At 37.7% G+C, this 23,827-nt stretch overlaps 1 protein-coding gene across 6 annotated transcripts in view; it reads left to right on the top strand.

Moving 5' to 3' along the window:
* Window positions 1-23,827, top strand: part of mrtfbb (myocardin related transcription factor Bb) — a 221,873-nt gene that overhangs the window by 145,744 nt on the left and 52,302 nt on the right. For 5 of the 6 annotated variants that reach the window (XM_061981981.2, XM_061981980.2, XM_061981979.2 and 2 more), the window contains one exon: window positions 2,972-3,189. The exons of the other annotated variant lie outside the window; for it this stretch is intronic. In XM_061981981.2, coding sequence (XP_061837965.2) covers window positions 3,090-3,189 — 100 coding nt within the window. In that variant the 5' untranslated portion in view covers window positions 2,972-3,089. The remainder of the gene's footprint in view (window positions 1-2,971; window positions 3,190-23,827) is intronic. 6 annotated transcript variants of the gene reach the window in all.

Raw genomic sequence — 23,827 nt, 5'->3', positions numbered from 1 at the left:
AAAATTGCCAAAACGTTACACAAAATTGCGACTGTTATTGAGTAATTTAACAACTTTTATCATAATATTGCACAAATGTTCAGTTTTTCTTGTAAAATGTTGACTTTTATTATAACACTGCCGAAATTCCAAGTTTTTCTAGTGAAATTCCAACTCATTTTTCACAACAAGCTTTTCTATATTTGCATAGTATGTATATATTATTAATGTTGTAAATACACTTCTTTATATAGCTAGAAAGGGTGGTCCTAAAGAGGTAGGCATTTTTCTCAGGTCTTAAAGTAAGAAATACAATAATATGTGTGTGTGGGTGTGGGTGTGGGTGTGGTTGTATTTCTACTCTTGAGACATCAAGAAGGAAAAGTACCTTCCATATGAGGAGGTGTGAACAAGTTAGGACATAAATCATGGTCCCAATACGTAAAAACCATTGCATCTAATAGAGAATGTCTCATTAGCACCCCTGGTGGTGAAATCTATCAAAATTAGGGTGGTCCCAAAAAGGAGGGATTTTGCAAATTGACGAAGGGAATACGCGGTAGAAAATGGATGGATGGATGGGCTGTGTGTTGGTTTTAAAAGTGCTCCCCTTCTGGTCAACATATGAAATAACAAGTGTGTGTAAAATTTTGAAGTGCTCCCCCTCTGGCCAACATATGTAATAACAAGTGTGTGTAAGAAATTGAAATGCGCCCCATTTGGCCAAAATAAAATTTTTAAAAAAGAAAAAAAAAAAGTATATAGACATACTGTAATAATGACGTAAATAATGAAGATTAAAAAACAATTACAAAAATAAATTAATTAATTTAAAGAAGTTTTTTCTCACTGTGTTGACTTTTTTCTTACAAAACTGGGAACAATTTCTCATATTCTTTCGGTTTCTGTAATATTGCAATATTTTCTCATGAAATTATTACTTTTTTTAAATATAAAATTACTATGTTTTAATGCAAAATGGTGACATTTGTCATATAAAATTCCGACTCTTATCACAATATTGCCAATTTTTTTGTTGTTCTTGTAAAATAGTGATATATTTTTTTTGCCAAGTACAATTCCGATTATTATATTTTTAAGTTTTCTTGTAAAATTGTGACTTTTGTCGAGTAAAATTTGGACTCTTTTCATGAAATTGCCAAAACGTTACATTCTTCTTGTAAAATTGCGACTGTTATTGAGTAAATTTCCAACTTTTATTATAATATTGCACAAATGTTGACTTGCGTTGAGTAAAATGACAACTTTTACTATAACACTGCCGAAATTCCAAGTTTTTCTTGTGAAATTCCAACTCATTTTTCACAACAAGCTTTTTTATATTTGCATAGCATGTATATATTATTAATGTTGTAAATACACTTCTTTATATAGCTAGAAAGGGTGGTCCTAACGAGGTAGGCATTTTTCTCATGTCTTAAAGTAAGAAATACAATAATGTGTGTGTGTGGGTGTGGGTGTGGTTGTATTTCTACCCTTCTTGAGAGATCAAGAAGGAAAAGTACCTTCCATATGAGGAGGTGTGAACAAGTTAGGACATAAATCATGGTCCCAATATGTAAACCCCATTACACCTAATAGAGAATGTCTCATTAGCACCCCTGGTGGTGAACTCTATCAAAATTAGGGTGGTCCCAAAAAGGAGGGATTTTGCAAATTGACGAAGGGAATGAGCGGTAGAAAATGGATGGATGGATGGACTGTGTGTCGGTTTTAAAAGTGCTCCCCTTCTGGTCAACATATGAAATAACAAGTGTGTGTAAAATTTTGAAGTGCTCCCCCTCTGGCCAACATATGTAATAACAAGTGTGTGTAAGAAATTGAAATGCGCCCCATTTGGCCGAAATTAATTTAAAAAAATGAAAATAATATGTATGTATATAGAGACATACTGTAATAACGACGTAAATAATGAAAATTAAAAAACAATTACAAAAATAAAAAGCATTTGTTTTTTCTCACAATGTGTTGACTTTTTTCTTATAAAACTGGGAACAATTTCTCATATTCTTTCTGTTTCTGTAATATTGCAATATTTTCTCATAAAATTATTACTTTTTATATGAAATCATTACGTTTTAATGCAAAATGGTGACATTTGTCACATAAAACTCTTATCACAATATTGCCAATTTTTTTGTTGTTATTGTAAAATAGTGATTTTTTTTTTTGCCAAGTACAATTCCGATTATTATTATATTTTTAAGTTTTCTTATAAAATTGTGGCTTTTGTCAAGTAAAATTTGGACTCTTTTCGTAAAATTGTCAAAACGTTACGCTCTTCTTGTAAAATTGCGACTGTTATTGAGTAAATTTCCAACTTTTATCATAATATTGCACAAATGTTCAGTGTTTCTTGTAAAATGTTGACTTGCGTTGAGTAAAATACTGCCGAAATTCTAAGTTTTTCTTGTGAAATTCCAACTCATTTTTCACAACAAGCTTTTTTATATTTGCATAGTATGTTTATATTATTAATGTTGTAAATACACTTCTTTATATAGCTAGAAAGGGTGGTCCTAAAGAGGTAGGCATTTTTCTCAGGTCTCATAGTAAGAAATACAATAATGTGTGTGTGTGTGTGTGTGTGTGTGTGTGTGTGTGTGTGTGTGTGTGTGTGTGTGTGTGTGTGTGTGTGTGTGTGTGTGTGTGTGTGTGTGTGTGTGTGTGTGTGTGTGTGTGTGTGTGTGTGTGTGTGTGTATGTTTTCATGACGTTATTTAGGACTTTAGATAAAGACGAAACAAAACACTTTTCATGGGAAAGCCGCCCACTGCTTTTTAGAACATGTTGATAATGAACAAATAATGTTTAAATTGACTTCATGTTTCTTCAGGGTTATGTCATAAAGTCAAGCGGAGCAGCCTAGAGAGGGTTAACACAAACATTGCTACGTTCCCTCCTACTGATCTTAACCACGCACACACACACACACAGGCTGAACACACACTTTTTTTTCCCCTCCTCAACAGAGTCCAGTGCCAGAAAGGGAGGAGGGGCGGCCGGTCGCGAGCGAACCCCAGCTGTCGTTGGCTCAGAGCACAGAGTCTCGTCCGTCCCAGCCGTCTTCTCGTCTGGCCCAGTCGCTCCATGGGACTCCAGAGGTGGACCCCCAGCACAGCAGCACTGTCCTCCATGGCCTGCCTCCACGTGGAGAGCCCCTCCATCTGCAGGGGGAAGTTCAAATCAGGTAACTTTATGCTCTGCTATTTATTGATATGTGTGTGCCTGTGCAAAGATGATGACAGTGCATGCTGGCAGAGGGGCTTTGTGATGAGTCAGACTCCCCTAGCAGGAAGTGACAAGGCGAAACTTTAGCTCTTTGTCAGACATCATTTTCTGTTTTAAGAATATGAGAGACCTATGATCATGACTGTCATAAGACTTTTACTGTACAAACATACTGCAGTGTTTACTTGGGGCGCACAAAACATTGACTCACATCTGAATCCTGATTCTTATTAATCCTGATTCTAAATCGATTCATATATATATATATATATATATGTATATTAGAGATGTCCGATAATGACTTTTTTGCTGATATCCGATATTCCGATATTGTCCAACTCTTAATTACCGATTCCGATATCAACCGATACCGATGTATACAGTCGTGGAATTAACACATTATTAGAGATGTACGATAATATCGGCCTTCGGCCTGCCGATATTATCGGCCGATAAATGCGTTAGAATGTAATATCGGAAATTATCGGTATCGTTTTTTTTTTTTATCGGTATCGTTTTTTTTATTTTTTATTAAGACATACACCTGGGGATAAGTTGATTGGCAACACTAAATTGGCCCTAGTGTGTGGATGTGAGTGTGAATGTTGTCTGTCTATCTGTGTTGGCCCTGTGATGAGGTGGCGACTTGTCCAGGGTGTACCCCGCCTTCCGCCCGATTGTAGCTGAGATAGGCTCCAGCGCCCCCGCGACCCCGAAGGGAATAAGCGGTAGAAAATGGATGGGATGGATTTTTTTAATTATTTTTTTGATTTTTTTTAAATCAACATAAAAAACACAAGATACACTTACAATTAGTGCACCAACCCAAAAAACCTCCCTCCCCCATTTACACTCATTTGTTTCTTTCTGTTATTAATATTCTGGTTCCTACATTATATATCAATATATATCAATACAGTCTGCAAGGGATACAGTCCGTAAGCACACATGATTGTGCGTGCTGCTGGTCCGCTAATAGTACTAACCTTTAACAGTTAATTTTACTCATTTTCATTAATTACTAGTTTCAATGTAACTGTTTTTATATTGTTTTACTTTCTTTTTTTATTCAAGAAAATGTTTTTAATTTATTTATCTTATTTTATTAATTTAAAAAAAAAAAGTATCTTATCTTCACCATACCTGGTTGTCCAAATTAGGCATAATAATGTGTTAATTCCACGACTGTATATATATTGGTTGATATCGGTATCGGTTGATATCAGTATCGTAATTAAAGAGTTGGACAATATCGGAATATCGGATATCGGCAAAAAGCCATTATCGGACATCCCTACACATTATTATGCCTAATTTTGCTGTGATGCCCCGCTGGATGCATTAAACAATGTAACAAGGTTTTCCAAAATAAATCAACTCAAGTTATAGGGGAAAAAAATGCCAACATGGCACTGCCATATTTATTATTGAAGTTATTCTTTTCTTTAACATGCCTCAAAATAGCAGCTTGGAATTTGGGACATGCTCTCCCTGAGAGAGCATGAGGAGGTTGAGGTGGTGGGAATAGGGGGTCCCGGAAGAGTTTGTGCTGCAAGGGATTCTGGGTATTTGTTCTGTTGTGGTTATGTTTTTTGTTTTTTTTTATATATTTTATTTCAAATATGCATAAAAACAAAAGCAAGCCTGATCCAATACAGTGCTATAGCCTTAACAGACATTATAACAAAATGAAAACAATGGAAAAGAAAAAAACAAAAAAACTTTCTTTTTATTTATTTATTTATTTTTTTACATATTTGTAAAGGAGTGAGAAGAAGTTTACACTTATTTAATCCCACCCCTTTTCTTTAAATCATAAATTACTCTGAGCTAGAACTACCTGTTCACTCAATGTACAAACTTAATGAACTTGTATATACACAAATTTGTATATGTTGTGTTACGGTGCGGATGTTCTCCCGAAATGTGTTTGTCATTCTTGTTTGGTGTGGGTTCACAGTGTGGTGCATATTTGTAACAGTGTTAAAGTTGTTTATACGACCACCCTCAGTGTGACCTGTATGGCTGTTGACCAAGTATGTTTTGCATTCACTTGTGTGTGTGAAAAGCCGTAGGTATTATGTGATTGGGCCGGCACGCAAAGGCAGTGCCTTTAAGGTTTATTGGCGCTCTGTACTTCTCCCTGCGTCCATGTACCACTGCGTACAGCCGCGCTTTAAAAAGTCATAAATGTAACTTTTTGAAACCGATACCGATAATTTCCGATATTACATTTTAAAGCATTTACCGGCCAAAAATATCAGCAGCTTGATATTATCGGACATCTCTAATATATATATATATATATATATATATATATATATATATATATATATATATATATATATATATATATATATATATATATAGTACAGGCCAAAAGTTTGGACACACCTTCTCATTCAATGCGTTTTCTTTATTTTCATGACTATTTACATTGTAGATTGTCACTGAAGGCATCAAAACTATGAATGAACACATGTGGAGTTATGTACTTAACCAAAAAAGGTGAAATAACTGAAAACATGTTTTATATTTTAGTTTTTTTTCAAAATAGCCACCCTTTGCTCTGATTACTTTTTTTGCACACTCCTGGCATTCTCTCGATGAGTTTCAAGGACACCTGTGAAGTGAAAACCCTTTCAGGTGACCACCTCTTGAAGCTCATCGAGAGAATGCCAAGAGTGTACATGACTCCACGTGTGTTTATTCATAGTTTTGATGCCTTCGGTGACAATCTACAATGTAAATAGTCATGAAAATAAAGAAAACGCATTGAATGAGAAAATGTGTCCAGATAGGCTCCAGCACCCCCTGCGACATTGAAAGGTACATACATACATACATACATATATATATATATATATATATATATATATATATATATATATATATATATATATATATATATTTATTTATTTATTTATTTATTTATTTATTTATATATATATATATATATATATATATATATATATATACATCCATCCATCCATTTTCTACCGCTTATTCCCTTTGGGGTCGCGGGGGGCGCTGCAGCCTATCTCAGCTACAATATATATATATATATATATATATATTATTTTATTTTATTTTTTTAAATTAATTTATTTATTATTATTTTTATATATATATATATATATATATATATAAGATACATATATAAGTCTGTACATACATTTATTTATAAATATATATATATATATATATATATATATATATATATATATATATATATATAAATAAAAGATACATATATATATATATATATATATATATATATATATGTATATATATATAAATAAAAGATACATAAATAAGTCTGTACATACATTTATTTATAAAATATATATATTAAAAAAACACTTAAAAAAAGGAACTTTTCTAACCTGTAACCTGTTTTGAAAAAGTTTCATTATAATATTATACTATGCAATACGGTTGTTTTTAATCATAGGGCCAGGGCCCATTGTGTGTATAGAGAGAGTATGGCCAACTAAACCAGAGGCGCCATCTTTGCTACCAATGACACTTGCGGCTGTGCCCATAAGCATGCAATTGCTATCGTTCCGATATTAGTTTTCCTGACCAAATCAACCAAAATAATAAGTCTACATTAAGTTCTAAACATACTCCAGCTTATAAACTTATAATAAAACCTGCTTACATTCCGTCAAAGTATAATTTGAGGGCAATATATTTGCTGTATTCGATGCACTCTGCCGCTACATTCATGCAGTGTTAAGTCACAAGCTGGCCCTCTAATACACTCCCGCCGGTGCACTATACACCAGAAAATACACAAAAAATAAAACCAAATATCTTCATCAGCTTTGACCTACAACTCCACTTGAGAATCAACAAAACAAGCGACCAGTCAAAAAAAAACATTGTGCAAATCGACCAATTTAAAAGAAATATGGCAGACTCACAGAAAAATGTGTAACTTGTATTTTATTAGGGAATCGAAAAAGGTTTTTACTCACAGTCCCAAGACCAGCCATGCCTCAACAGCTTTGAAGCTCCTACCTGCTACAAACGTTCCTTGACATAATTAGACAACCCTCCAAAACTGATGTCAACGTTTGTGCTCACGTGCCGCTCGCGTAGAAAGAACGGTGTCATTACCGCAGTTCTGTTCAGTTAAATGGGTTATACTTGTATAGCGCTTTTCTACCTTCAAGGTACTCAAAGCGCTTTGACACTATTTCCACATTCACCCATTCACACACACATTCACACACTGATGGCGGGAGCTGCCATGCAAGGCCCTAACCCCGACCCATCAGGAGCAAGGGTGAAGTGTCTTGCTCAAGGACACAACGGACGTGACGAGGTTGGTAGAAGGTGGGGATTGAACCAGGAACCCTCAGGTTGCTGGCACGGCCACTCTCCCAACCCCGCCACGCCGTCCCCCATTCTCCATTCCACAGCCATATGCCACTTCTTGCCCAATAGTCGTCCGAAATTACTTTACAATGGTAAAAATGAGGGATGTCCGATAATATCGGACTGCCAATATCATCGGCCGATAAATGCTTTAAAATGTAATATCGGAAATTATCGGTATCGGTTTCAAAAAGTAAAATGTATGACTTTTTAAAACGCCGCTGTGTACACGGACGTAGGGAGAAGTACAGAGCGCCAATAAACCTTATAGGCACTGCCTTTGCGTGCCGGCCCAGTCACATAATATCTACGGCTTTTCACACACACAAGTGAATCCAATGCATACTTGGTCAACAGCCATACAGGTCACACTGAGGGTGGCCGTATAAACAACTTTAACACTGTTACAAATATGCGCCACACTGTGAACCCACACCAAACAAGAATGACAAACACATTTCGGGGGAACATCCGCACCGTAACACAACATAAACACAACAGAACAAATACCCAGAATCCCCTTGCAGCACTAACTCTTCTGGGACCCCGCCCACCTCAACCTCCTCAAATTCCCCAAATTCCAAGCTGCTGTTTTGAGGCATGTTAAAAAAATAATGCACTTTGTGACTTCAATAATAAATATGGCACTTTTTTCCATAACTAGAGTTGATATATTTTGGAAAACCTTGTTACATTGTTTAATGCATCCAGCGGGGCATCACAACAAAATTAGGCATAATAATGTGTTAATTACACGACTGTATATATCGGTATCGGTTGATATCGGAATCTGTAATTAAGAGTTGGACAATATCGGATATCAGCAAAAAAGCCATTATCTGACATCTCTAGTAAAAATAGGTCTTCAGAGGATACAGGTAAACAGGATTTTTGTTAGCTTGCTGGCTTTGTTAGCCCTGAAGCAGCACACAAAACGGCATGCTTACGTGGCGAAAAACTCCTCAAGAAAAAGAAAATGTCTGGTGAGGAAGTGCAGTGTAGGACCAGCATTGAAGTTGGTAGCAATCATGAGTTTCTGAAGTCACGTTAGTGCCTTTTGACCAATCATTGCAGAAATCGCCTGAAACCGGGTTGGCCAAACTCTCTCTGTACACGGTGCTGCCATTGTTGGGCTGTGAGCACCCCTAAAGGACTGCCAAAAAAAAATCTGTTGAAATGCAGTTTTCCACCACTTTAGGCAGTAATTACAATATCTAACAAACAGAAGAAGTCTGGAGCTAAAGTCATAGAGAAGTTTCTTAAGCGCAAAAATTATAACTAAAGTGGTGAAGCTGTATTTTCATCCATCCATCCATCCATTTTCTACCGCTTATTCCCTTTGGGGTCGCGGGGGGCGCTGGAGCCTATCTCAGCTACAATCGGGCGGAAGGCGGGGTACACCCTGGACAAGTCGCCACCTCATCGCAGGGCCAACACAGATAGACAGACAACATTCACACTCACATCCACACACTAGGGCCAATTTAGTGTTGCCAATCAACCTATCCCCAGGTGCATGTCTTTGGAAGTGGGAGGAAGCCGGAGTACCCGGAGGGAACCCACGCAGTCACGGGGAGAACATGCAAACTCCACACAGAAAGATCCCGAGACTACTCAAGACTTTCATATTGTGAGGCAGACGCACTAACCCCTCTACCACCGTGCTGCCCCTGTATTTTCATTCGCACTTTAATTTTGTTGACAATTAATTTGAACATTACTATTATGTATTATTCACTTAATTATAATGTATTTATTTTAGCACTGCACAATTGTATGTAAATGTATATTTCATCTGGTTTTTTTGAGAACCTTCTTTTTTAGTATATTTGTGAGTATTTATTTTTTAATCAGCCTAACTGGCGCCTTGATCATAATCTTTGAGATTAACAAATGGTTTCATATCATTTGACAAGGTTTATCCTGTTAAACTGTAAATAGACGATATCTAATTGTTGAACTAAATTAAGATTAAGCTTACCAATTTTGAGTGGGCCCCGGCGCTGTATGTAACAGAAAAGTTGGGCTCCAAGATCAAAAAAGTTAAGAACCACTGATATAATACATTGCGAGAATCGGTTTGAATCTGAAATCGATTCTGAATTGAATTGTCACCCCAGGAATCGGAGTCAGATCGTATATTGTAGCCCGGAAGAGTTAGTGCTGCAAGGGGTTCTAGGTATTTGTTCTGTTGTGTTTATGTTGTGTTACGGTGCGGATGTTCTCCCGAAATGTGTTTGTCATTCTTGTGTGGTGTGGGTTCACAGTGTGGCGCATATTTGTAACAGTGTTGAAGTTGTTTATACGGCCACCCTCAGTGTGGCCTGTATGGCTGTTAATCAAGTATGCGTTGCATTCACTTCCGTGTGTATGCAGAAGCCGCATACAGCATGTGACTGGGTCGGCACGTGTTTGTATGGTGAAAAAGCGGACGCGTCGACAGGTTGTAGAGGACGCTAAAGGCAGTGCCATCACGGCACGCCCTTAATATTGTTGACCGGGTGAAAATCGGGAGAAATTCGGGAGAATGGTTGCCCCGGGAGATTTTCGGGAGGGGCACTGAAATTCAGGAGTCTCCCGGAAAAATCGGGAGGGTTGGCAACTACGATCCGGACCGCATAGAGTGACCCACAAACATATATTTTTTTTTTTAGCAGAGAGGTGTGGATGCCGTGATGTTGTTTTTTTTGTGTTGTTTTTTATTTTGTTGTCAATGCACACGTAATAAAAGTGCAATTTGTGCTTTTATTACAAACACAAATTGAAGGTTATGGATGGCAAGCGGAAAAATCATTGCATTTTTTAAAACAATTTTCCTTTAAAAAACACAATGAAGCTATAGTGCATGTTTTATCAGATTACTCAATTTGCAAACTAACCGCTAAGTTACTCAATTGCTAAGATGATGCGTTTCAATTTGAATTTGGAAAAAAACAAAAGCATAGACGTCATGCATGACACTAGTTAATAGACCACAGTTTTATATGACTTTAATGGAAAATTTTCCCTGGAAAGACCCCCACAGGTGTTAGGTTTTCGCAAGGATTTCAATTGTACAAGAAAAGGTAGATATTTCATATGTATATTACTAAAACACTCACTGTTTACGGTCATTATATTACATTCATGTTTAGATTTTAATAGATAGTCCAGTATAGTACAGTACAGGAAGATTGCGGCTTCACTTTATAAGGAACACTGCAAAAAGTCAGTGTTCAAAAACAAGAAAAAAAAAATACAAAAATGAGGAGTATTTTACTTGAACTAAGCAAAATTATCTGCCAATAGAACAAGAAAATTTGGTTTGTCAAGACTTTCCAAAACAAGTAAAATTAGCTGACCTCAATGAACCCCAAAATACTTTAAAATAAGTATATTCTCAAGTGCACTTTTCTTGATAGAATTTTTTTATAGACCTTTTTGCTCATGATGCCATTATCTTGGCATCATTAATTTTTTTTCATGCTCGAAGTAAGAAATTATTACTTTAAAAAAGTAGTTTTATACTTGTGAGTGTTGATGACACAGCTTTGCATCAGTTGATATTCTAGTTTCAAGCATGTTTTACTCAATATAGGTCATCAATCTCAGCAACAAGCTGTAATATTTTACTGAGATCATTTAGGACCAAAACCCTTAAAACAAGTAAAAGACTCTAACATAAAATCTGCTTAGTGAGAAGAATTATCTTATCAGACAGAAAATAAGCAAATATCACCCTTATTTGAGATATTTCATCTTACTTAGATTTCAGTTTTAGCAGTGTATTTTTGGCCTGAATTAGGCATTTCCAAGCATATAAAAAAACTAGTGTTGTCATGACAACAATAATTGTGTACTGGTACTAAAATGTGTTTTGATATTTTTCAAAATAAAAGGGATCACTAAAAATGTCCTTATTTTAACAAATAATCTTACGATACATATGTTTGTTATTGCAATCAAAGAACAATTTTGGCATTAAATAAGATAGTGAACAACTTCTCTTTTAGTAGTAAGTAAGCAAACAGGTTCCAAAGGCTTTTAATTTGGCTGCAGACGTATGCAGGAACATATTGTATCATTTCACAATGTAATACTTTAGCAAAATTATGAGGGTAGTAAATGAATGACACATGGTAGAAAATGGATGATTAATCTACTTGTTTATGTACTGTTAACATCTGCTTACTCTCTGTTGTAACATGTTATTTCTACATTTCTGTTCAAATGTAGTAAGCACTTACACTGCAAAAATTGAAATCTAAGCATACTTGCCAACCTTGAGACCTCCGATTTCGGGAGGTGGGGCGAGGGGTGGGCGTGGTCGGGGGCGGAGGCGTGGTTAAGAGGGGAGGAGTATATTTACAGCTAGAATTCACCAAGTCAAGTATTTCAAATATATATATATATATATATATATATATATCCATCCATCCATTTTCTACCGCTTATTCCCTTTGGGGTCGCGGGGGGCGCTGGAGCCTATCTCAGCTACAATCGGGCGGAAGGCGGGGTACACCCTGGACAAGTCGCCACCTCATCGCAGGGCCAACACAGATAGACAGACAACATTCACACTCACATCCACACACTAGGGCCAATTTAGTGTTGCCAATCAACTTATCCCCAGGTGCATGTCTTTGGAAGTGGGAGGATGCCGGAGTACCCGGAGGGAACCCACGCAGTCACGGGGAGGACATGCAAACTCCACACAGAAAGATCCCGAGCCCGGGATTGAACCCAACTTGACTTTCAGTGAATTCTAGCTATATATATATATTTATTTTATTATATATATATATGTATATATAAATCAAATAAATACTTGAATTTCAGTGTTCATTTATTTGCACATATACACACACATAACACTCATCTACTCATTGTTGAGTTAAGGGTTGAATTGTCCATCCTTGTTCTATTCTCTGTCACTATTTTTCTAACCATGCTGAACACCCTCTCTGATGATGCGTTGATGTGTGGCACGCACAAAAGTGCTTTCATCAAATGCATTAGAGTCTGGAATCTTCCATCTCTCCCTAGCATGGCCCAAAACCGGTCAATCTTTGCTTCCTGAGGAAGATCTTCAGTGCCAAGCACTTGGTAGTCCACTACTTCTTCCCGGAGGCTATCCAGGTCCAATCGCAGCTGCGGCTTGGAACTTACAAGCTGTTATGAGAGTAGCGAATGTGTGTGTGTGGCCCTTTAATAGGTGAACATGTGAGATGAGTGACGTCAGTGAGTGTGTGGGCGAGAGAAGAGAGGGAGCGGTAGCGTGAGTGCGGGCGGGGACTAGTTTGTTTTGTGTTGGATTGGCTGTGTGCAAGCAATCAATAAAGCAAGATTTGCAACTAATCGCCAGACTCAGGCAGGAAAGGTGCAACAAAGCGTATTTCTTCATCTTACTCGTCGTCGGCGTCGCCATGACTGTATCTTCCTCGTTCTTCTGCTTCGTCTCCTTGTTGTGTGCGCAGTTGTGCACTGCACTCTCTAAAAGCCGTATATGTTATTGATGTTATAGATGGCAGTATTGTCCTGTTTAAGAGTGTCACAACATTGCTGTTTATGGCAGACGAACTGCTTTACGGTAGACAAAAACATGACTGCTGTTGTTGTGTGTTGTTACCGCGCTGGGAGGACGTTAATGAAACTGCCTAACAATAAACCCACATAAGAAACCAAGAACTCGCCCTCCATCATTCTACAGTCATAATGTGTTTGGGCGGGCACACTGTTTATATCGTGGGAAAGCGGACTCAGGTCCGCATGGAGCCGGAGGGGGCGTGGCCTCCAGCTCCGCCTGAATTTCGGGAGATTTTCGGGAGAGGCGCTGAATTTCGGTATTCAAGTATGAATCTAAGTAAGAATATCTCAAATAAGGGTGATATTTGCTTATTTTCTGTCTGATAAGATAATTCTTCTCACCAAGCAGATTTTATGTTAGAGTGTTTTACTTGTTTTAAGTGTTTTGGTCCTAAATGATCTCAGTAAGATATTACAGCTTGTTGCTGAGATGTTATGACCTATATTGAGTAAAACATGCTTGAAACTAGAATATCAACTGTTGCAAAGCTGTGTCATCAACACTCACAAGTATAAAACTACTTTTTTAAAGTCATTATTTCTTACTTCAAGCATGAAAAGAAAATCATGATGCCGAGTGCATATCATTATGTCAAGATAATGGCACTAGCATTTACTTAATTTAAGAATATTTTTCAACATACTGAGCAAAAAGGTCTCTTTTTTTCTACCAAGAAAAGTGCACTAGTTATTAGTGAGAATATACTTATTTTAAGGTATTTTTGGGTTCATTAAGGTTAGCTAATTTTACTTGTTTTGGAAAGTCTTGACAAGCCAAATTTTCTTGTTCTATTGGCAGATAATTTTGCTTAGTTCAAGTAAAATACCCCTCATTTTTGTATTTTTTTCCCTTGTTTTTGAACACTGACTTTTTGCAGTGTATTCTTCAGTGTTGTTTGGATACTTTACGTACGTTTTGGGTGATACTACAAATGTGGGTATCGATTCAATACCAAGTAGTTACAGGATCATACATTGATCGTGATTAAAGTTCTCCTCTGTCCAGGGACATGATTCCTGATTTTATAAACAATAAAGAAAATGACAGAAGATTTTGTAATAGTAAGAAATATCGATGTTATCATTGTGGCATCGAGTATATACGGCTCTTGTACTTCATATCGTTACAGTCGATGTTTGTGTAGATTCACCCATTTGTTTACATTCAGGAACACTAGCTTGCTGTTAGCAGTTAGCTATTGCATTGATTGATTGATTGAAACTTTTATTAGTAGATTGCACAGTACAGTACATATTCCGTACAATTGACCACTAAATGGTAACACCCGAATATGTTTTTCAACTTGTTTAAGTCGGGGTCCACGTTAATCAATTCATGGTAGCGTTAATCAATTCATGGTATGTATCCTAGTGCATGTTTAGCTATTCCTAGTCCTAAAGGGATACTTTCACGAAAACGTAGATTTGTCGCCATGGAGGTGAGGATTAGTGATTTAGAAGTAGCTAAAACACTGTGGATGGTCATTAGCCGCTAACTTGCTATATTTTAAAGCACCGCATGCAGAACGGTGTTGCTACTTGCTAGTGTTTATAGCTTCCCTTTTATCGTTTTTTAAAGGGGAACATTATCACAATTTCAGAAGGGTTAAAACCATTAAAAATCAGTTCCCAGTGGCTTATTTTATTTTTCAAAGTGTTTTTCAAAATTTTACTCATCACGCAATATCCCTAAAAAAAGCTTCAAAGTGCCTGATTTTAACCACCCGTCCATTTTCCTGTGACGTCACATAGTGAAGCCAACACAAACAAACATGGCGGAAAGAACAGCAAGCTATAGCTACATTAGCTCGCATTCAGACTCGGATTTCAGTGGCTTAAGCGATTCAACAGATTACGAATGTATTGAAACGGATGGTTGTAGTGTGGAGGCAGGTAGCGAAAACGAAATTGAAGAAGAAACTGAAGCTATTGAGCCATATCGGTTTGAACCGTATACAAGCGAAACCGACGAAAACGACACGACAGCCAGCGACACGGGAGAAAGCGAGGACGAATTCGGCGATCGCCTTCTAACCAACGATTGGTATGTGTTTGTTTGGCATTAAAGGAAACTAACAACTATGAACTAGGTTTACAGCATATGAAATACATTTGGCAACAACATGCACTTTGAGAGTGCAGACAGCCAAGTTTTCATCAATTAATATATTCTGTAGACATACCCTCATCCGCTCTCTTTTCCTGGGGGTCTGGCGGCAGATTTCTTTGACTTTATCGTTGGAAATGCATCTGCTTTGAGTGTCGCAGGATATCCACACATTCTTGCCATCTCTGTCGTAGCATAGCTTTCGTCGGTAAAGTGTGCGGAACAAACGTCCAATTTCTTGCCACTTTCGCATCTTTGGGCCACTGGTGCAACTTGAATCCGTCCCTGTTCGTGTTATTACACCCTCTGACAACACACCGACGAGGCATGATGTCTCCAAGGTACGGAAAACAGTCGAAAAAACGGAAAATAACAGAGCTGATTTGACTCGGTGTTTGAGAAAATGGCGGATTGCTTGTGACGTCATCGCTCCGAGAGCGAATATTAGAAAGGCGTTTAATTCGCCAAAATTCACCCATTTAGAGTTCGGAAATCAGGTTAAAAAAATATATGGTCTTTTTTCTGCAACATCAAGGTATATATTGACGCTTACATAGGTCTGGTGATAATGTTCCCCTTTAAAAAAAAAAAAAACATAACAAAAGTGAAATAAAAAAAGCTTAAAGGTTAAATGTAATTTAGAAAAAGTTGCAATGTTGACTGATAAAACAAAGCTGTTTTTTTTTCTTTCAAACTGTCATTGCTCAAAACATAATATTGAATCAAAATCAATGTTATTATGAATTATTGACCTATCCAAGGTTCCCATTACTTCACATCAAATATTCCACTAAGAAAAATATTTTTGGTGGAAGATTTTGCAAATTTGGTAAATAAATAACCCAAAAATGTATATTTTGTTGTTTTCTTACTGTTCCGAAAATGAACCGAACCGTGACCTCTAAACTGAGGTACGTCCCGAACCGAAATTTTTGTATACCGTTACACCCCTACTTAGTAGGGGTGTAACGGTATACAAAAATTTCGGGAAGCCTGATGACCAGGAAGATGATGATGACAGCTTCAGGAAGCCAATGTCATAGTATGACCCACTCAAAGGAGCAGCTCAAGAAAGTGAAGAGGTGCACCATGGTCAATAACAAAGCTGTGTCACAATGATTGACTGTGATGTGACCATGGAAGATGTGATGTGCTGCATTTACAACTGTCTTGATTGCTAAAATTAATTTTCATTCATTCTTCTTCAATTCTTTTGAAAGGCTTACAGAAAACTGCAATTGAATTGTAGTTCCATGCTAATGATGCTATTGAATTACATTTTAATGAAGTAAACTTATCATAAACTTACCATATCATTTTTGCAGTATGATCAATCTGATAGAATACATTTGGATTTTAGCCACAAAAAGGTAATGACACCAATGTTATCTATTGGAATTGTTTAGTACTGTTATACTGTTAAAAGTGTTTATACTATTTATGCTTTCAAGTCCAAGTTGAAGAAATCTTGTTAAATGTTGACAGCATAACTACCAAAATACAGAAGTATGTCCTTAATATTTTTGCAGTGCTATTTCTGTTGAAAAGTTAAAATTATTACATTAGAGATGTGATGTGCCACTTTTCAAGTGTCTGATGGCTTAAATTAATTTTCATTAATTTTTCATATTTTGAATTCTTTTGAAAGGCTTACAAAAAAACTACATTTGAATTGTAATTCCATGTTATTGACAGGACTATTAATTTTAATGAAGTTAGCTTACCATGTTTACAGTATGATAATTGTGATAGAAATGTGAATTTTAGGCACAGAATATTTTTTACAATTGAACAAGGCAGTAGATTATACAAGCTTGGACAGAAAGTTAATGACACCAATTTTTTTTTTTTAATGGAATTGTTTAGTACTGTTTTACCATTTGTTTACTGTAAAAAGTGTTTATACTGTTTATACTTTCAATTAACAAATTGAAGTCTTGTGAAAGGTTGACAGGATAACTGGCATTAACTGTCAAAATAATTTAAAACTATTGAAGTTAGCTTACAGAATAAACATGTCAATCAACCCATATGATTTTTGCTGTAATATTTTTGTTTTGAAAAGTCACTGTGACTGATAGAAAAGTGATGGTTTTAGCAACATTTTAACCTGTCTGAATGCTAATAATCATTTTGCGGACCTTGGCTACTAGGTTTTTCTGATTTCAAAAGTTGGCAGGTATGCTACTAGTTGGTGTTTGATTTCCCACGGTGCAGAACACAATCATACATAGATTGACATCACATTAGATCATACTTGCCAACCCTCCCGGATTTTCCGGGAGACTCCCGAAATTCAGCGCCTCTCCCGAAAACCTCCCGGGACAAATTTTCTCCCGAAAATCTCCCGAAATTCAGGCGGAGCTGGAGGCCACGCCCCCTCCAGCTCCATGCGGACCTGAGTGACGTGTTGACAGCCTGTTCACAACATTGCCGTAAACAGCAATGTTGTGACACTTTTAAACAGGACAATACTGCCATCTACTGTACCGGTACATGCATATGTGACCCACCCATAATGTGTCACATTTTTGTGTTGATTTATTTATTTTATTTTGTGGTTTGAATTCGTTTTTGGAGCTGTCATTCCACATTTATCAGTATTCACATTGGTCAGTAGGGGGCAGTAGGGCGTTTCTTCCCAATTGAATGCTATCCCCTGCAGACCGGAAGTGTCTTGTCATTCTGATGAGCGCGACCAGTCTGTGAACAATTGAAACGTCCTGTGTGCTTTTTCCTCCTGTATAACAGGTTAGTTTTGGTGAATCAACTCACTGAATAATATCCATGTGATCTTTATAAGTTTAAGTACACATTCTGATGGTGGAGCCTAACTCTAAAGTGTTTGTGAGTTGTAGTTTGTATTTGTGAATGAATCCAGTGCACAGCTGCAGTAATCAATACAAAAAGGCGACGTGAGTGCGCAATGTTTATATAGGAACTTCTGATCCTAATTCAGACTCCCAAATTAGAGCTCCTGTTTTCTTATTGATTTTAAAATGTATATTTGTATAATGTGTGTGTTCTGAAATAGTGACAGAGAATAGAACAAGGATGGCCAATTCAACCCTTAACTCAACAATGAGCAGATGAGTGTTATGTGTGTGTATATGTGTAAATAAATGAACACTGAAATTCAAGTATTTATTTATATATATATATATATATATATATATATATATATATAGCTAGAATTCACTGAAAGTCAAGTATTTCTTATATATATATATATATATATATATATATATATATATATATATATATATATATATATATATCTTAACCACGCCCCCAACCACGCCCCCCGCCCCACCCCCGAACACACACCCCACCTCCCGAAATCGGAGGTCTCAAGGTTGGCAAGTATGCATTAGATATGTTTCCCCGTTTCCATGTAGAAAAAATACATCTGAAGGTCTGTTTGTGATAAATGAACCTGTAACATGGCCCACTTCTTCACTACATCAGATAGCGCCGAGAGCCGTCTTTGGATATTTATAACCAATAAAGCCAACATTACTTGGCATCGCTCTGATGCTAAACTTTCTTCATCTTTGCCTTGGCAAGAAGATCTCCGTAGCAAACCACTATTTGTTCTCTCTCGACAAAAGAAATCAAATCAAATGGGAATCAGTGGAGAAGAGAGGTTACGTCAGCCGTCAGGGGTTTTGGTCGGTCGTTCCTCCACGACCTCTTGTTTACGCTCGGCTGGAGAACAGGAGAGAGCGTCATTGGGCTGACATGGCAGGGGGGAGGTTAGCCAGGGTTCACAACAAGCTGTCACATTGTCAGGAGCACCTCCAGGCACTGGATTGTGCCCCCTTATAGGAAATGTCCTAAAGCTGCCAGGCACTTTTGATGTTTATTGATACGTCGTTATACGCGCTCATAAATTTCCCTGCCGGTGGCATTCTTTCTAGGTCACAGCGACTGTAAATACTCAAACCGAGTCTCCACGTCTGCTCGCCTGGTCCTCGCAGTCCTCGGTCTGCTTTGATTCCAGATCACTTTTCTCCCCTCCCCTCGAGTTGAAAACCCGCGATCGCTCCCCCCGCAACTCCACATCCCACCCTCCTTAAACGAGCCCTTACATTTTCATGGTTCCCAGGCCTTGTTCTCACAGCTGCCCGGTTTATTTTTGCGAGCATGAGTCAGAGTGGCCTGTTCAGACGAGGCGCATGTCCCGGGAGAGATGTGCAGGTCCGTGTTGTGTGTGTATTTATGTGTGTGAGTAGATGTTTCCCTTGAGCGACGTTGACTTTATGTCATCGGGTGGGCGGCGATGTGGGGCCTCTGTCACCATCAACTTCCTCTTCTGAAGTAACTTGACCACACCCACTGAGCTATAAGTGTCATTTGGACACACCTCTCAATAGGGATGGGCACTGAATCCGGTATTTTTTGACACCGACCGAATCCCGCCGGTCCTACTGGGCACCGATTAATGTGAAATCCAAGTTACGCGTGACAAAACGCCCGGCTCCCGACTCTTTGCACTTTGGCAATTGGCGATCACTCCAGCAGCACTGAGAGCGCACTCAGCCAAACTACAGTTGTGCTCATAAGTTTACATACCCTGGCATACTTGCCAACCTTGAGACCTCCGATTTCGGGAGATGGGGGGGGGGGTGCGTGGTTAAGAGGGGAGGAGTATATTTACAGCTAGAATTCACCAAGTCAAGTATTTCATACATATAAATATATATATATATATATATATATATATATATATATATATATATATATATATAAGAAATACTTGACTTTCAGTGAATTCTAGCTATATATATATATATATATATATATATATATATATATACAGTATATATATATATATATATTTATTGTATTATATATATATATATAAATAAGAAAAATATTTGAATTTCAGTGTTCATTTATTTACGCATATACACACACATAACACTCATCTACTCATTGTTGAGTTAAGGGTTGAATTGTCCATCCTTGTTCTATTCTCTGTCACTATTTTTCTAACCATGCTGAACACCCTCTCTGATGATGCATTCTGCTTTGTCTCCTTGTTGTGTGCGCAGTTGTGCACTGCACTCTCTAAAAGCCCGAGATGTTATTGTCACATATGCATGTACAGTAGATGGCAGTATTGTCCTGTTTAAGAGTGTCACAACATTGCTGCTTACGGCAGACGAACTGCTTTACGGACGTGAAAACAGGCTGTCGACACGTCACTCAGGTCCGCATGAATTTCGGGAGATTTTCGGGAGAAAATTTGTCCCCGGAGGTTTTCGGGAGAGGCGCTGAATTTCGGGAGTCTCCCGGAAAATCCGGGTGGGTTGGCAAGTATGCCCTGGGAGAATGTATGATTTCTTGGCCATTCTTCAGAGAATATGAATGATAACACAAAAATTATAAATTATCCAATTATTATTATTTTGCCAACATTTTTAAGTTTTTTTTTTTAAATTGTGACTTTTGTCAAGTAAAATTTGGACTCTTTTCATAAAATTGCCAAAATGTTACACTCTTCTTGTAAAACTGCTACTGTTACTGAGTAAATTTCCAACTTTTATCATAATATTGCAGAAATGTTCAGTTTTTCTTGTAAAATGTTGACTTGCGTTGAGTAAAATGACAACTTTTATTATAATACTGCCGAAATTCTAAGTTTTTCTTGTTTTCCAACTCATTTTTCACAACAAGCTTTTTTATATTTGCATAGCATGTATACATTATTAATGTTGTAAATACACTTCTTTATATAGCTAGAAAGGGTGGTCCTAAAGAGGTAGGCATTTTTCTCATGTCTTAAAGTAAGAAGTACAATAATGTGTGCGTGCGTGTGCGCGTGTGTGTGTGTGTGTGTGTGTGTGTGTGTGTGTGTGTGTGTGTGTGTGTGTGTGTGTGTGTGTGTGTGTGTGTGTGTGTGTGTGTGTGTGTGTTTGTATTTCTACCCTTCTTGAGACATCAACAATGAAAAGTACCTTCCATATGAGGAGGTGTGAACAAGTTAGGACATAAATCATGGTCCCAATACGTAAAAACCATTGCACCTAATAGAGAATGTCTCATTAGCACCCCTGGTGGTGAAATCTATCAAAATGAGGGTGGTCCCAAAAAGGTGGGATTTTGCAAATTGACGAAGGGAATAAGCGGTAGAAATTGGATGGATGGATGGACTGTGTGTCGGTTTTAAAAGTGCTCCCCTTCTGGTCAACATATGAAATAACAAGTGTGTGTAAAGTTTTGAAGTGCTCCCCCTCTGGCCAACATATGTAATAACAAATGTGTGTAAGAAATTGAAATGCGCCCCATTTGGCCAAAATTAATTAAAAAAAAAAATTAAAAAAAAATTATATAGACATACTGTAATAACGACGTAAATAATGAAGATTAAAAAACAAAGCCAAGCTACAGTTGTGCTCATAAGTTTACATACCCTGGGAGAATGTATGATTTCTTGGCCATTCTTCAGAGAATATGAATGATAACACAAAAACCTTTCTTCCACTCATGCTTAAAGGGGAACATTATCACAATTTCAGAAGGGTTAAAACTATTAAAAATCAGTTCCCAGTGGCTTATTTTATTTTTCTAGGTTTTTTTCAAAATTTTACCCATCACGCAATATCCCTAAAAAAAGCTTCAAAGTGCCTGATTTTAACCATCGTTATATACACCCGTCCATTTTCCTGTGACGTCACATAGTGAAGCCAACACAAACAAACATGGCGCATAGAACAGCAAGCTATAGCGACATTAGCTCGGATTCAGACTCGGATTTCAGCGGCTTAAGCGATTCAACAGATTACGTATGTATTGAAACGGATGGTTGTAGTGTGGAGGCAGGTAGCGAAAACGAAATTGAGGAAGAAACTGAAACTATTGAGCCATATCGGTTTGAACCGTATGCAAGCGAAACCGACGAAAACGACACGACAGCCAGCGACACGGGAGAAAGCGAGGACGAATTCGGCGATCGCCAATCAAATGCAGTCACTGATGACGTTTGATTCCGTTTCACCAATCAAATGCAGTCACTGGTGACGTTTGACTCCGTTTCACCAATCAAATGCAGTCACTGATGACGTTTGATTCCGTTCCACCAATCAAATGCAGTCACTGATGACGTTTGACTCCGTTCCACCAATCAAATACAGTCACTGATGACGTTTGATTCCGTTCCACCAATCAAATGCAGTCACTGATGACGTTTGACTCCGTTTCACCAATCAAATACAGTCACTGATGACGTTTGATTCCGTTCCACCAATCAAATGCAGTCACTGATGACGTTTGACTCCGTTTCACCAATCAAATGCAGTCACTGGTGACGTTTGACTCCGTTTCACCAATCAAACAGAGCCAGGCGGTCACATAACATAAAGTTTCAGCGGCAAAACAACAACAACCTTAAGCTTACATGAACTCAACGTCAAATTTGAGGAAGCACATGGCGGTAAGTAACGTTAGTAGATATTATGGCTGTCACCGTAGGCTGATGTTAGCTTCCCTGCTATGAATCACTGTCAAATGTACATCGTGTGGGGACATGTATTAACGCACTGCAGCCTCATAGACACACACAGTCGCACATACACTCACGCATGCATACAAACACCAATCAGAAGTGCACAGTGTGTTCTCAGGTGCAGTCCACACCTATCAGTTTATGGTTTGCGTACAGGCTAACTTGTTATTTTCCTTTGTAATCTCTGCCTACTGAGCCTATGGTGCTGTTAAGTTATTGTGGCTCAATTTGGATTAATTTTTTTATGTTAATGTATTATTATTTAATATATATTATTGTTTTAGTTGCTCAAGTTGGTGTTTTTCAACCTTTTTTGAGCCAAGGCACATTTTTTGCGTTGAAAAAATGCGGAGGCACACCACCAGCAGACATTAAAAACGAAACTCAGTTGACAGTAAAAAGTCGTTGTCGCAATTGTTGGGTATGACTTTAAAGCATAACCAAGCATGCATCAATATAGCTCTTGTCTCAAAGTAGGTGTACTGTCACCACCTGTCACATCACACCCTGACTTATTTGGAGGTTTTTGCTGTTTTCCTGTGTGTAGTGTTTTAGTTCTTGTCTTGCGCTCCTACTTTGGTGGCTTTTTCTCTTTTTTTGGTATTTTCCTGTAGCAGTTTCATGTTTTCCTTTGAGTGATATTCCCTGCATCTACTTTGTTTTAGCAATCAAGAATATTTCAGTTGTTTTTAGTCCTTCTTTGTGGGGACATTGTTGATTGTTACGTCATGTTCGGATGTACATTGTGGACGCTGTCTGTGCTCCACAGTAAGTCTTTGCTGTCGTCCAGCATTCTGTTTTTGTTTACTTTGTAGCCAGTTCAGTTTTAGTTTTGCTCTGCTTAGCCTTCCCTAAGCTTCAATGCCTTTTCTTAGGGGCACTCGCCTCTTGTTAATTTTCGGTTTAAGCATTAGACACATTTTTACCTGCACCCTGCCTTCCGCTGTTTCTGACATCTACAAAGCAATTAGTTACCTGCTGCCACCTACTGATATGGAAGAGTACTACACGGTCACTCTGCCGAGCTCT

The sequence above is a fragment of the Nerophis lumbriciformis genome, linkage group LG24 (assembly GCF_033978685.3).
Source record: "Nerophis lumbriciformis linkage group LG24, RoL_Nlum_v2.1, whole genome shotgun sequence".
Classification (NCBI taxonomy): Eukaryota; Metazoa; Chordata; class Actinopteri; order Syngnathiformes; family Syngnathidae; genus Nerophis; species Nerophis lumbriciformis.
This window is presented reverse-complemented; position numbering and strand designations above follow the sequence as displayed.